Here is a 15525-nt window from a genome sequence, read left to right on the forward strand (position 1 = left end):
CCCAGCACTTTGATTTTTCAGAGCCAAGACTGGAGGCCTTTTCTTTGTGGGGCCTGTGCATATGATCTGGGGAGCAATACCGAGCTCCAAACTCCAGCTTCTCCACGGAGAGAACAGCTCAGGCTTTCAGTCATCCACCCGGCACTGGGATCTCAGCTCTGGGGAGAGAGACTGACAGCAGACTCAGGCAAGGATAACCACTCATTCCCGGCCTGCCCCGAGCCTGCTGCGCCTACCTCTCCCCAAGAGTGAGTCAAATTCTAGGCTTGACTTTGTGAGGTCACCAGAGGACCTTTGCTGAGCCCCCACTCTGAAATATGTTCATCTGCATATTTTGAGTTCCACCTCAAGTCTTTATCAGGAATTCATTTTTAAAAGTCACCACTGAAGACACATCCATTCTGTCCCTCCATCTCCCCTCTGTCAGGTCCATGTGATAAACTTGGTCTCTCTCGGAGAACTGGCTGTACAGCCTCCTGTAAGATCCTGAAAATTATGTTTCCTCCTTTCGCTCTGGCTGCCAGGAAGCTCATAGTCAAAACTAATGCTGTGAATTATAAAGATTCACATTAGTCTTCATAGCTAACATACTTGATTTCTCCTCCTTTTTATACATTCAGTGTCAAGATTTTACAGTTTTATCAAACACACAATGTGCTGTTCTTTGCCAATTTGCCCTCACACCCAGTCCTGGCCCTCTCCCTACCTCCTCTCTACTGCAGGGGGTCAGCTCCTATGAACGACATTTCCCAGGCTTCTTAGCTAGCTGGCCTCCAGCGAGGTTCAGCCAGTGGACAGCATTGGCAGGAGCCTGGAGAGGGAGGAGCACTGGAATTTTTCCCCTTCTCTGCTTTAAGCAGCTTCTTGGCAGCAGCTGCTCCTTCTCCCTGGCTCCACCTCCTCCTGCCCAGACCAATTATGGTTCCAGCTTCCACTGGGTGTCCCCAGCTCCAGGGCCCCAGTAACCCCATCTTCTCACTTTGTCCTCCCACCCAAGGGGTAGAGGCAGCTTCCTCCAGTTTTTAACCTCAGAGTCGCTGCCTTCCCCAGGTTGCCTTCTTTTTTTTGAGACAGAGTCTTGCTCTGTCATCCAGGCTGCAGTGCAGTGGCAGGATCTTGGTTCACTGCAACCTCTGCCTCCTGGGTTCAAGAAATTCTCCTGTCTCAGCCTCCCGTGTAGCTGGGATTATAGAGAACCACTACCACACCCAGCTAGTTTTTGTGTTTTTAGTAGAGACAGGGTTTTACCATGTTGGCCAGGCTGGTCTCGAACTCCTGACCTCAAGTGATCCACCTGCCTCGGCCTCTCAAAGTGCTGAGATTACAGGCGTGAGCCACCGCGTCTGAGCCCTTCTATCATTTCTAACCGCTGAGTACTGACTCCCAGGATCAAATCCTACCTATTGAGTTACCTGATACAGGGTTTATTTCCTACTGGACTCAGACTGATACATGTGCCCCATGTGCAAGGTCAGGTCAGACCCATTTTGAAAACAGTTGGGGCATAACTCATCCTGAGTGCAGGCTCTGCAGGCGTTGTTGACAGGAGCAGAAGCCCGGAGGCAGGAACAGATGAACTTCAGGGCAGGAAGAAGAGCAAGTTCCCTGAGGCAGGGGATTCAGGTGGGAAAAAGGAGCCAATGGGACTCAAGAATGGCACCTTCGGCCGAGGCAGGCAGATTGCCTGAGCTCAGGAGTTCAAGACCAGCCTGCGCAACACAGTGAAACCCCATCTCCACTGAAATACAAAAAATTAGCCAAGTGTGGTGGTGTGTGCCTGCAGCCCCAGTTACTCGGGAGGCTGAGGCAGGAGAATTGCTTGAACCCGGGAGGTGGAGGTTGCAGTGAGCTGCGATTGCACCACTGCACTCCAGCCTCGGCAACAGAGTGAGACTCCATCTCAAAAAAAAAAAGATGGCACCTTCAGACCAGAGCGAGGCAGGCTGGGGCAGAGGGTGGGCTTTGGAGACAACAGATCAGGGTTCCAGCTCTGATGCTCCCTCCCCGTGTGACCCAACACTTCACCTTTCTAAGCCTCCACTTTCTTATCTGTAAAATGGGAGAAATAATACTAGCCTCAGTGGGTTTTAGGAGAATCAAATGAAATGAAGCATCTAAAGTGCCTGAAACAAGAGTTCGTGGAGAAATGTCAGGCCTCGCAGGCCAGATGGAGGGGTTTGGATGTGATCCCTGTGTGAGGTCTGTTGTGTAAAACTGTCCTTCCCCAAGCCCCAAAGCATGAAATTCAGCACCCCCACCAGGTGTGTTAAATATTCACAATATGTGAGAACAGGATACCAACTGGTACAGTCACAGCAGTGCATATGGGCGCCTGCCCCCACCCAGGCCCGGGTTCCCCAAGGAAGCCACCTCTCAGAGCTGTGGTCCACAGCGTTCTTGTCATCCGCAGAGACTCTGAACTCGCTGATGCGGATCCACTCACTGCTGCGGATACCCACTGAGTAGTAGACGTAGAGCCTGCGGTTGTGCCGGAAGCTGGGGTGGAAGGCAAGGCCCAGGAAGCCGCGCTCGTCACCCTCCCAGGGCGAGGTGAGCACCGCCCGGCTGATGTTCAGGAATGGCTTCTCCAGCCTCGAGCGGTCGGGCAGGTAGGCCCACACCAGCCCCACCTGCTCAGCCACGAAGAAGCGGTGGGTGCCATCCCTGGCATGGACCATGGCCACGGGGTTGCGCAGCCCATTGGCCACCTCCTCCAGGCACAGCTGCAGGCAGCCCTTGGCATCGGCTACCACGTGGCCCAGGTTTGAGTTGAGGTTCTTGTTGACCAGCAGGTAAGGGAAGCAGTAGTCCGTGTCATCCAGGGACAGGTAGCGGCAGAACCTGGCACGGTTGCCCTCCAGTGCCCAGAGCTCCTGGTCAGTTGAGAGGTGACGGAACAGCCCCCGGCACTTATGCCACATGTCCAGGCAGTAGTCCTGGCACAGCCCGGGCACCGTGCGCAGGGGCGTGAATGGGTCCTCGGCGTCATAGAGGTGGGCTGCATACGGCGAGCATTCCTGCAGAGACAGTGATGGCTCAGAGATGTTTTGTGGAGGTGCTTACCAGCTGTGTAACCTTGGGCGGGTCCCCCATCTCTCAGAGCCTCAGTCTGCTGATCCATAAAATGGAGACAACGCCATCTGTCTGTTACCACTGATAAGCCTCAGGGACAGTAGCAAACCTTAGGTCTTAATGTTTGTGTTGTTCTGTTAGAACACTATTACTACTCCTATTAATAGCAGCAGCTACTCTGGAGCACCTGCCGTATGCCAGGAAGAGTCTGAGGCACTGTCACCCACCCTCTCTGTGTTAACAGTGCGCTTCCGCCCTTACATCAGCACAGCTCACTGCTGCACTTAACTTGGGTTCCTGCCCAAGGCTCACCTCCAATCCTCCCTGACCACCCCATCCACAGCCTCCAGTACCTTCTGGCCTCTATCTGTTGAAAAACAGTAAAACACGAAGTGCTCTCTGACTTGGCTCTGCCCATGGACAGCTCCACCATCAGCTCCCGCCTCTCCCCACCTCTCCAGCCTCTTGTCTACCTTCCATCTCCTGATACTCTGATATGGCTTGGATCTTGTCCCCACCCAAATCTCGTGTAGAATTGTAACCCCCAGTGTTGGAGGAGGAGCCTGGTGGGAGGTGACTGGATCACAGGGGCGGAGTTCTCACTCATGGTTTAGTTTAGCACCATCTCCCCTTGGTACTGTAGAGTGAGTGAGTTCTTATGAGATTTGGTTGTTTTAAAGTGTGCCCCCACACCGTCTCTCTCTTGCTCCTGCTGTCGTCATGGGACATGCCCGCCTCCCCTTTGCTTTCCACCATGATTGTAAGTTTCCTAAGAATGCCCCAGAAACAGAGGCCACTATCCTTCCTATATATCCTGCAGAACTGTGAGCCAATTAAACCTCTTTTCTTTATAAATTACCCAGTTTTGTTTTGTTTTGTTTTTTGTTTGTCCTTTTGTTTTTTTGAGACAGGGTCTCTCTCTCTCTCTCTCGCTGTCTCTGTCACCAAGGCTGGAATACAGTGGCACCATCTCAGCTCACTGCAACGTCTGCCTCCTGGGCTCAAGAGATGCTCCTGCCTCAGCCTCCTGAGTAGCTGGGACTACAGGCGAGAGCCACCATGCCTAGCTAATTTTTGTATTTTTTGTAGAGATGGGGTTTTGCCATGTTGCCCAGGCTGCTCTCGAACTCCTGAGCTCAAGCCATCTTCCCGCTTCGGCCTCCCATAGTGCTGAGATTACAGGCGTGAGCAACTGCACCCAGCCAGGTATTTCTTTATAGCGATGAGGGAAGAGACTAATACTACTCCCTGCCATTTCACACCTCTGAGCCTCAGCACAGGCTGTTCCCTTTGTATGCATGCCCTTCCCCTGCTCTTCTCTGGCAGGCAGAATTCTCTTTATTCTTAAATTATGGCCACGGCCATGGGAGAAAGCATGCTAACCAATCACAGCAGCTCCTGGGGTTTGGGGCAAATTGTGGGCCAGGCACCAGGCCAGTGCGCCCGGGAATCTGCATTTCCTCCTGAAGGCAACAATGGGAGGGAGGCCTGTTCTTATTACCACTGCACAGAGGTGGAAGCAGAGACAGCAGAAGGGAGCCACTAGCCCAAGGTATCATGTCACATGCCGATGGGCTGGGGTTTGAGCCACGTCTGCTCAGCTCTACCAGCCAGCTCCCAACTACCCATCCCCAAATGCCAGTTAAGTGTCCCCACACCACAGCACCCTCCCTGCACCCTACCCCTACCCAAAGCAGAGGCCACAGCTCCAGGCTGTCTGCGGGCCTCCCCGTTAGAGCCGCCGGCCTGTGGCGTGGTCATTCTTTCTATCTGTGGCTGACACCCTCCCCCACCTGTGAGTCCACCAGGCCAAGTCTGGGTCTGAATCGGCTCTGGGCCCCCAGAGGCTTTGGGGGATGCTCCTTCTGCAGAGGGGAGGCGCTGAAAGCCACGCACTCCCTCCCCTCACAGGCAGGACCAGGCTGGGTTCCAGCAGGAGGCCTCTGGGACATTTGGGGGAGGATTGGGGATGGGGGATGGCAGGCTGCCTCCCAGGGTGTTCTCAAGCCCCAGGCCAGAGCCCACTCACTCCTGTGACATGATTGTGACTTTTGGTCATACCACAGCGTGTCCTCCTGGCCCCTCTACTGCTGTGAGGCTAGGTCTCACCTGACAGGCCAAGGGCCACTTGGCAGAATGTCTTGGGGTCCTGGTCAGTTACTGTCCCAGGTACAGACCAGGGTGCCATGTCTTACATGCTCCCCTCTGCCAATGAGCAGGCCAGATGGCCAGGCCTCAGGCCGCCGTGTGTGCTGTCCCTCCCATGGTTCCCCGGGAACTGCCTGTGGGTCAGCCGGCAGCTGCACGTGGACCAGGGAGGGGCTGTGTGCACACGTGCCTTCTTTCATCTTTGCAAAGTAGGGTCATTGTCACTATTTTATTTTATTTGCTTATTTATTTTTTGAGACAGGGCCTCTCTCTGTCACCCAGGCTAGAGTGCAGTGGCACAATCCTAGCTCACCATAGCCTTCACCTCCTGGGCTCAAACGATCCTCCCCACCTCAGCCTCCAGAGTAGCTGGAACCACAAACGCACTCCACCACACCCGGCTAATTTTCATTTTTATTTTTTGTAGAGACGGGGTCTCTCTCTGTTTCCCAGGTTTGTCTTGAACTCCTGGGCTCAAGCAATCCTCCCACCTCGGCCCACCAAAGTTCTGGGATTATAGGCATGAGCCACCGCACACGGCTTGACTCCTATTTTATAGATGAGGAACTGAGACTTAAAGAAGGCCACGTGCCAAGAAGTAGCCAAACCAGGGCTCACACCCAAGCCTCGTGATGCCTGGACTGGTGTTCTTTCCAGATTAGTCAGCAACATTTCATTCACCAACAATTTACGGAGCAGAGACTGTACCAGGCACCATCTTGGTTCCAGAGACGCAGTGAGGGGCAGAACAGACATCTGAAAGGCAACGAGAGCCCTCCGCTCACCAAAGCCCAATCCAGAACTACAGAGGGAGCAAAGGTTCCCTCAGGGAGCCAGGCCAAAGACCTCAGCATCCACGCATCCCAATCACACAGTGGATACTTCCTCGTGGCCTATGTACTCTTACTTACACACAATGTGAATGTGGTGCCCAGACCAGGGTAGCCCAGAGCTAGGAAGTGACAAGAGGACACACTGATTGCTGCTGGCAAGAGGATGATCCGCAGCTTGGCCTCAGTGTGTTTGGGGGCAGGTGGCAGGAAGCCCACAGGAAACCAGCCCAGTATCTCAGGCTCCAGCTGCCCGGGCCATTCAGTGCGGGGCGGAGAGCCCCCATCTTACCCAGAATTTGCCACCCAATGTCACTGACACTCGTGACCCACGGCCCTGGGTCCTGAAGGTTTCTTATGTCCACCGTTCATTCTTTGAAAGACCAAGCCTTTGCACACAGTGTCCTGTCCATCGGATATTCGTTCCTCACCTACTTCCTCATCTGGCAAACCGCTATTCATGACTCAAGGCCGACTCAAAGGTCCCCTCTTGTCCTCCATGCTCCCAGGGCGCTGACTGTCCCATCCCTGGCTCTTATGGATGCTCCCAATGCACTCTGTCCATATCCCAGGCACGACACTCACTCCATTGAATCTTGTTGCTTACAGGGTGAGTTCTCTACAGCAGTCACTGCTCCATCGCCAGGGGGCGCTGCAGCCAGTCAGCTTGGCTAGGACTTCATTATCTCTTTGCATGTCTGTCCACTCCACGGACTGTGGGACACAGTGGGGCTTCGAGGAGGGAGGCGGTGTGGCGAAGCAGTTAGGAGAATGGGTTTGGAGCCAGCGCACACATTCCCCATGGGGAATGCTCCTTAATCTCTTACTGCTCTTAACCGTGGGCAAGCTCCTTAACCTCTCTGTGCCCTATGTCCTCATCTATGGATGGGGAAAGGAATTCCAACCACATAGAGTTGTTGGGAGGAATAAATGGAGAAGATGTGTGTGTTTGTTCAGTAAATAATGAGCTATCAACATGCAACCAACATTCAGGAAGCCTTCCCTGAGGTATGTGGTCTTGTTCCTACACTCCTTGAGGAATCTCTGGCACCTTCCTGTGTGTGTCAGTCTCCTGAAGTGACAAAGGGGACTTTTGAGACTGGGCCTGTGACTTGCCAACCGCTTTTGGGCCCAGCATCCAGCACAGGGCTGCCTCCTAACAGGCTCAGGGAGAGCTTGCTGAATACATGAGCCCATAGAGTACATTTCATGGAGATCTCCATCAGAAACCATGCTTTGATGATTTCAGCGGCTTAGAGAGGCAACCCCAGTCACAGGAGAGGTTAGTGATGTGGAAGCTCACACGAGATGCACTGGGGGTGCCACGTGCCATGGCTGTCCTCTCTCCTCCAGAGGACACAGGCACTTACTAGACAAGCAAAGCCTCAGGAAAGAGTCTCCCATCTCCCCAAAGCAGGTATGAAGGCCTGAGTGCCTCCACACTAACAGAGACCTATAAATAAGGCACCTCCGCCACCTCCCCGTGTGGAAATCAGGAGGTGCCAAATGCAGACTCCACCTTGGCTAGCAGAGAGCACGGTCCTCCCACCAGCATGCTCCAGGAGGCCCCGTCAGTGAAACCACAACCCAGCCTCAGCCGCCGTCTCTAAGATCACTCCAGACATGAGGTCAGTCTCAGAGACGCCTGGGCTGAAGTGTTAGCGGTCACTCCACTGCTGGTTGTTTAAGGCCAGGCTGTCCTGGGAAGGTTCCCAAGAAACCTGCCAAGGGACAGCATCAGGACTGACCCTTCCCTTCCTCCATCCACCTGCCCACCTCACTGCCCTGCTGAGCCTGGCACATAGCAAGTGCTCAATAGACAAATGTGGCATGGATGCAGGAACCCTGCTATGTGATGGGGGTGGGGAGACCAAAGGACCTGGTCCTGAGGAGCCCCCAGGCTGGTGAGGGAGGCAGACGCTTGGCCAGACCATTCCCGTGCCCTTGAGGTGCACAGCATGGGAGTCCAGCAGAGCCCACCTAAAGGCGGCCAGCCCACCCTTTGTTGCATTCTGGAGCTCCCCGGGGCCCCCTCCTCATCCTCCCGGAGTCTACTGCTTCCCACCTAGATATGTGCTCACATCAGTGAGTGTGGTCCATGTCCCCACCTCAACCACCGCTGGGCTGTGTGACCACTGGGCAAGTCCCTGCCTACCTCTGAGTCTTCCTTGAATTGGGCTCCGAGCCTCACCTGGACCTTTCCCAGGGCTGGGCAGCCAGTAAAGGCCAAGGAAGCCCTCGAGAAATCCAACTGCAAACATTTACGGAGCCCCTAGTATGTGGCATTTAATCTGCATGGCAACCCAGGGGGGTGGTTAAGGTTTTATTTTATTTATTTTATATATTATATTATATTATATATTATATTATATTATAATATATTTTTGAGATGGAGTCTTGCTCTGTTGCCTAAGCTGGGGTGCAATGGCTCAATCTTGGCTCACTGCAACCTCTGCCTCCCAGAGTCAAGTGCTTCTCCTGCCTCAGCCTCCCGAGTAGCTGGGATTACAGGAGCTCCCCAATACGCCCAGTTAATTTTTGTATTTTTGTAGAGATGGGGTTTCGCCATGTTGGCCAGGCTGGTCTCGAACTCCTGACCTCAAGTGATCTGCCCACCTCGGCCTCCCAAAGTGCTGAGATTACAGGCGTAAGCCACCATACTCAGCTTCATTTTAAAGATACTGTGAGGTGCAGCAGTGACCTGCCCAGGTCATGAAGCCGGGGAAGTGACAGAGCCAGGATCAAACTCCAACTCCAAGTCAGCCCTCTTGCCCTTCCCCACACCACCTGCCCCTGCTGGCCAAAGGCTGGGACACGGCCCTGGCCCCTGGGGCCTCTCCACCCCAGGCCTCTCACTGCCCAGATGCTGAGGCAGGAATGCCTTGGGGCTGCCCGTCCTGCTCCATTTCTGCGTTCAGCCAGACAGCATTTGCCCACTTGGGTGTGGTCAGGCGCTGCGGCCTCAGACTCCCACAAGAGGAAAACAAACAGCAGTGTCACCACCAGGTGTGCACAGAAGCAGGGGCTCCACCCTCAGAGGGAAGATGGGGGGCCTAGGGGCTTCAACAAAGAGCTGTCGCTCAGTCTTGAGAGAGCTTCTGCCAGGCCAGGGTGCCATCCCCAGGAGAGGGCACAGCACCCACAGAGGTGGTGGCAGAAATGGCAAGGGCATCAGGACGGAGGTGAGACTCTCGTGGGGGGCAGTGGCCCCAACCGCCTCAACAAACCCTGGCCACACGTTGACCACGCCCACGGCAGGGCCCCCTGCTTTCACTGCCCCGGGGACAACACAGAGGAGCACTGACCGGGACAGATGCCTCTCCACCTTGGTACCCCGACAAGGGTGCAGCTGCTCGGGGTGGGACGCTGAGGGGTCGACTCCATGGGACTGGGGCAGAGGAGCCCCCAACCTCTGAGGAAATGATGACATCATCTGTTTGTCCCTCCTGCTTCAGGAGGGGAAACTGAGGCCCCGAGAAGGCCCAAGTCACAAAACTAATGAATGGCAAAGCCAAGAGTCGTCCTGGGATGCGCGGTCTCCCCGCCCGGTGCCAAATGACTCCCTCTTGGGGCCTAGAGTTCCCGAGCCCGCCTCCCACTCTTGGCCCTCGCCCCCGCGGGGTTCTGATCTCTGCTCTCGGCCGCCCGCGCCCCGCCCCACCCGGTGGCCGCGCGCCCGCTCACCTGGCACAGCAGGTCCCTCGCGTAGCCGGCGCACGCGGCCCACTCGGCGGCGTCCACGCGGCTCGCCAGGGCCCAGAAGCGGCGGGTCAGCTCGGCGTCGCGCCCCTCATCGCAGCAGCCGAAGTCCGAGTACTGCGCGCAGAGGCGCAGCGGCTGCGGCGGCCGGAAGGGCGGCCTGAAGTCCAGGCACTGCGGATGCGCGGCGGCCCCGAGCACCCAAAGCGCCAGCAGCGCCCCGGCTCCGGCCCGGGCCATCGCTTCGCCCCGCGGGGGAAGAGGCGGAGGGACGGCAGCCCCGGTCTCCTCCCGGGGCGCTCGCGGCGGCGGGGAAGGGGCGGGCGCTCCCCTTCCCTACACGCAGGGCCTCGAGTTTGGGGACCTCCCCTTCTAGGAGGTCACCTCTGGTCGGGGACAAGCGGCGGGACTGAAGGAAGAGGGATGCGGCGCAGAATGCGGCACGACCTCTCTTAACCGCTTTCCAAATTCAATGGGAGTGGCCCGGTCTGTTTAAAGCCCCGGTGTGTTTTCCCGGTTCCGCCTGGGGCCCTGCTTCCTCCCCACAGGGCGCTATTTAGCCAGGGAGGCGCAGGGCCAGAGGCCTGGACTCCTGGGCTCCGGTTCCACCACCCACTGGGCTAGGGAAAGGGATGCCCGCAGCCCGTCCCCAAAAGCTCTCACGTAACAGCTTAAAAATGGGGATGCGAGGGAAAGGACAGGGGGTGTTGCCCCAGGACTCTCAGGGAGAAGCGAAACCTGGCCTGGGGTGTGGGGGGAGGACGGAGCAGCCTCCACAGTCCACCCTTTGCCCTTACTGTGGGCTTCTTCCCAGTCTCTGCTCCTGGGGCAGCGGATTCTCCTGCAGCCCAGGACCCACTGGGGCTCCCCACTTCCACTCTCGCACAGGGAGCACTGATGAGTCTACCTCCTGGGATGGGCATCTAGCCCTTTGTTCCGCTGCCCCTGCTGGAGATTCAGACCCAACCCCGCCCCACCCCCCCCACACACACACATACAGACGCGCACACACACTGTCTTACCTACCCCAGAATCTCATGGCACCAAAACCACCCACACAGACAAACACGCACACACTGTCTCACCTACCCCAGAATCTCACAGCACCAAAACCACCTAGGCGTTTTCTCAAGTGGACCTGAGCATTTGCTTCTCCCTAGAGTGTCCTTCCCCATCTTCTCTGTCCAGTGAGCTCCTACTCCATCTTCATGGCCCCAACGCACACATCCGTCCTCTGCAGGTCTCTTTGGACTGTCCTGGGGGATCATGTTTCTGTCTTTGGACCCGTGCTCCTGGCAGAGCTGGGGGTGGATTAGATGCGGCAGGACTGGAGCACTCAGAGGTGTGTGGCTCTGGCCTGAATAGGTGGAATGTAAGAGTCAGGGTCTCCGCACAGCCGAACATCTCTGAGAATTTGAAACACGGGGAATTTAATGCAGGGACTTGAAGCCAAAGAGGCTAAGAAGCCATACAGGGCTCAGTGAGGTAACCTTGAGATCAGCAACAGTAGGAACGGTCCCCAGGTCCTTGATGCAGGGAGAGCAGATGTTACCGGAGCCAAGGAGCTATGGTCACCTCGTCAAAGCTGGACCCTCACAAGGCCTGTCTGGCCAGAGCTAGAGATAGCCACCGTCAGAGATTCTGCACAGACAGAGCGGGAGAAATACCCTGGCTTCTCTCTGCCACCTCCCCTCCAGCTCCCACCTGTGGCTTTCATTGGCTGAACCTAGAAGAGGGCTGCTAGGGTGGGAAATGCAGCCTGCAGGGGCTTCCTGCAGAGAGCTGGGGACGGGCAGAGCTGGGATGGAATCGGAGGGCACGATGGCCCCTGCTTCCCAGCTGGGACTCAGAACTGGGTGATCGTCACACATCAACACAGGGCTCCAGATGGGTGTACGGAGGTGGAAGTGACACAGAGCCTGGGCCACAGCCATGAGGTTTGGGCTCCTACAGCCACAGAAAACATCAAACACAGCCCAGCCCCAGCCAGAGTAACATAAATCCTCACCCTAGGACCTATGTACCTCAGTTCCTGTTATCTAGTACATCCTGATTGGCTTTCCAGAAAAACAACAAGGCATGAAAAAAGATAAGAAAAGTCACAGTCAGGGGCCGGGCACAGTGGCTCATGCCTGTAATCCCAGAACTTTGGGAGGCCGAGGCGGGCAGATCACCTGAGGTCAGGAGTTCGAAACCAGCCTGGCCAACATGGTGAAATCCCCTCTCTACTAAAAATACAAAAATTAGCCAGGTGTGGTGGCACGTGCCTATAATCCCAGCTACTGGGAGGCTGAGGCATGAGAATCGCTCGAACCCAGGAGGCAGAGGTTGCAGTGAGCCGAGATCGTGCCATTGCACTCCAGCCTGGGTGACAGAGCGAGACTCTGTCTCAAAAAAGAAAAAAAGAAAAGTCACAGTCAGAAGGAGCATCAGAGCCAGCCTGGGACATGACACAGATGCTGAAATTACCAGACATGGAATTTAAAATAACTATGACTAATATGTTAAGGGCTCTGGTGGAAAAAATTGACAACATCAAGACCAAACATCTCTGAGTATTAACAAGGACATTGGCAAGGACAAATGGGTAATAGAAGCAGAGAGGGGTCCACTTTAAGAAAAAAAATTAAGGCCGGGCGCAGTGGCTCACACCTGTAATCCCAGTATTTTGGGAGGCCGAGGCGGGCGGATCACGATGTCAGGAGATCGAAACCATACTGGCTAACACAGTGAAACCCCGTCTCTACTAAAAATACAAAATTTAGCCGGGCATGGTGACGGGCGCCTATAGTCCCAGCTACTTGGGAGGCCGAGGCAGGAGAATGGCGAGAACCCGGGAGGCGGAGCGTGGGCACCGCTGAGGCCGCCCCACCCCACCCGCGCGGGGGAAATAGCACTACACCATCTCAGAAAAAAAAAAAAAAAAAAATTAAAAGATGTATTAAAAATCGAAAACATCGTAACAGAAATAAAAATGCCCTTGCCGAACTGACAAGTAGACCGAGACTGCCGAGGAGAACATCAGTGAGCTTAAAGATGCGTCAGCAGCAGCTTCTCAAACTGATACACCAACAGAAAAACAGAAGTTACAAAAACAAACACTAGAGCATCCGAGGACTGTGGAACAATTTCCAAAGACGTAAATACAGATAACTTGAAAATGGGAACGAGAAGAAAGGGAAAAAAACAGCAGAAGAAATAGTCGAAGTAAAAATGGCTGAAAGGGCAGGCGCGGTGGCTGACGCCTGTAATCCCAGCACTTTGGTAGGCAGAGGCGGGCAGATCACCTGAGGTCAGGAGTTCGAGACCAGCCTGGCCAACATGGAGAAACCTCATCTCTACTAAAAATACAAAAATTAGCCAGGCGTGGTGATGGGCACCTGTAATCCCAGCTACTCGGGAGGCTGAGGCAGGAGAATCACTTGAACCCAGGAGGCAGAGGTTGCAGTGAGCCAAGATCACACCACTGCACTCTAGCCTGGGCCACAGAGTGAGACTCTGTCTCAAAGAAAAAAAAAAAAGGCTAAGAATTTTCTGAAATTCATGACAGATACAAAACAACAGATCCAAGAATCTAAGAGGCATAAAACAGGATAAATACCAAAAAATCGACAGCGAGCCATATCCTATGCAAACTGCAGACAACCAAAGATGAAGAAAAACCTTGAGAGAAGCCAGAGGGGAAAAAATACCTTACCTACAGAAGAACAAGGAGAAAAATTACCGCAAACGTTATTAGAAACCAGGCAAGCAGGCCAGGCACGGTGGCTCACGCCTGTAATCCCAGCACTTTGGGAGGCTGAGGCGGGTGGATCACCTGAGGTCAGGAGTTGGAGACCAGCCTGGCCAACATGGTGAAACCCAGTCTCCACTAAAAATACAAAAATTAGCTGGGTGTGGTGGTGTATGCCTGTAATCCCAGCTACTGGGGAGGCTGAGGCAGAAGAATTGCTTGAAACTGGGAGGCGGAGCTTGCAGTGAGCCGAGATCGCACCATTGCACTCCAGCCTGGGTGAGAGAGAGATACTCTATCCCACCAAAAAAAAAAAAAAAAAAAAAAGAAGAAGAAGTAAAGAAGTTCTTCAGGGAGAAAGAAGATGATATAGGTCAGAAATTCAATGTACTGGATGGTTATAGCACATGGATGAGTGAAATGGATGACAGTAATGTCATAAGAGGTGGGAGGAAGGAACTGGAAATTCTGTTATAAGTTATCACACTACACATGAAGTGGTGTAGTGTTATTTGAAGGTGGACTTTTATTAGGAAAAAAACGTATTTCCTCTGTAGTATCTGCTCAAATTTATCTGCAAATCTAAAATGGTTCAAAAAGTCTATTAATTAAAAAAACCCAGCTGGGCGCAGTGGCTCACCCCTGATATTCCAGCACTTTGGGAGTCTAAGGCAGGCAGATTGCTTGAGCCCAGGAGCTTGAGACCAGCTTGGGCAGCATGGCAAAGCCCTATCTCTACAAAAAATACAAAAATTAGCTTGGCATGGTGGTGTGCACCTGTAGTCCCAGCTACTTGGGAGGCTGAGGTAGGAGGATTGATTGAACCTGGGACGGTGAGGCTGTGGTGAGACAAGACTGTGCCACTGCACTGTAGCCTGGGTGACAGATCAAGACCCTATCTCGAAAATAAATAAATAAAAATTTTAAAGTTTTGAAAACCACGTAAACAAAATATGTATTGCATGCTCTAGCCCAACCATTAAAATAATTTTAAAAGAAATATAATTGATATGCTTAGGCTGGGCGCGGTGGCTCACGCTTGTAATCTCAGCACTTTGGGAGGCCGAGGCGGGCGGATCACGAGGTCAGGAGATCGAGACCTCGGTGAAACCCCGTCTCTACTAAAAATACAAAAAAATTAGCCGGGCGTGGTGGCGGGCGCCTGTAGTCCCAGCTACTCGGAGAGGCTGAGGCAGGAGAATGGCGTGAACCCGGGAGGCGGAGCTTGCAGTGAGCCGAGATTGCACCACTGCACTCCAGCCTGGGCGACAGAGCGAGACTCCGTCTCAAGAAAAAAAAAAAAAAAAAGAAATATAATTGATATGCTTTAAAAGAAGGTAAAATGAAATCATACTAATAAATGCTCAATTTTTAAAACCAGAGAAGGCAGGTAAGAAAAGGGAGGTGGGACCAAAGAACAAGTATAATCAATAGAAAAGAGTTATACATATCGTAGATAGTAATCCATCTCTATCAACAATCACTTTAAATCTGAATGATTGGAATAGATCAATTAAAAGACATAGATTATCAGAGTGAATTAAAAAATAAGGCCTAGGCGGGGCACGGTGGATCACGGCTGTAATCCCAGCACTTTGGGAGGCCAATACGGGAGGATCACGAGGTCAGGAGTTTGAGACCAGCCTGGCCAATATGGTGAAACCCAGTCTCTATTAAAAATACAAAAATTAGCCAGGCGTGGTAGCACGTGCCTGTAGTCCCAGCTACTCAGGAGGCTGAGGAAGAAGAACTGCTTGAACCCAGGAGGCAGAGGTTGCAGTGAGCCGAGATCACACCACTGCACTCCAGCCTGGGTAATGCAGCAAGACTCCATTTCAAAAAAAAAAAAAAAAGGCCTACCTGGTATGGTGGCTCATGCCTGTAATCCCAGCACTTTGGGAGGCTGAGGCAGGCAGATCACTTGAGCCCAGGAGTTCAAGACCAGTATGGGCAATGTGGCGGCAAAACCCTGTTCCTATGAAAAATCCAAAAACATTAGCTGGGTGTGGTGGTGTGTGCCTATAGTCCCAGCTACTCTTGAGG

At 53.7% G+C, this 15525-nt stretch overlaps 1 protein-coding gene across 3 annotated transcripts in view; it reads right to left on the reverse strand.

Moving 5' to 3' along the window:
• HHIPL1 (HHIP like 1) overlaps positions 1–15525 on the reverse strand; it is a 71116-nt gene that overhangs the window by 20876 nt on the left and 34715 nt on the right. The window contains exons 1-2 of one of the 3 annotated variants that reach the window (XM_032180234.2): positions 9735–10011; positions 2371–3017 (exon numbers count right to left, since the gene is read on the reverse strand). In XM_032180234.2, coding sequence (XP_032036125.1) covers positions 2371–3017; positions 9735–9989 — 902 coding nt within the window. In that variant the 5' untranslated portion in view covers positions 9990–10011. Of the gene's footprint in view, positions 1–2370; positions 3018–9734; positions 10103–15525 lie in introns of those variants that run through there. The other 2 variants (XM_032180235.2, XM_032180236.2) reach the window with 2 other exon arrangements.

The sequence above is a fragment of the Hylobates moloch genome, unplaced genomic scaffold (assembly GCF_009828535.3).
Source record: "Hylobates moloch isolate HMO894 unplaced genomic scaffold, HMol_V3 SCAFFOLD_16, whole genome shotgun sequence".
Lineage (NCBI taxonomy): Eukaryota > Metazoa > Chordata > Mammalia > Primates > Hylobatidae > Hylobates > Hylobates moloch.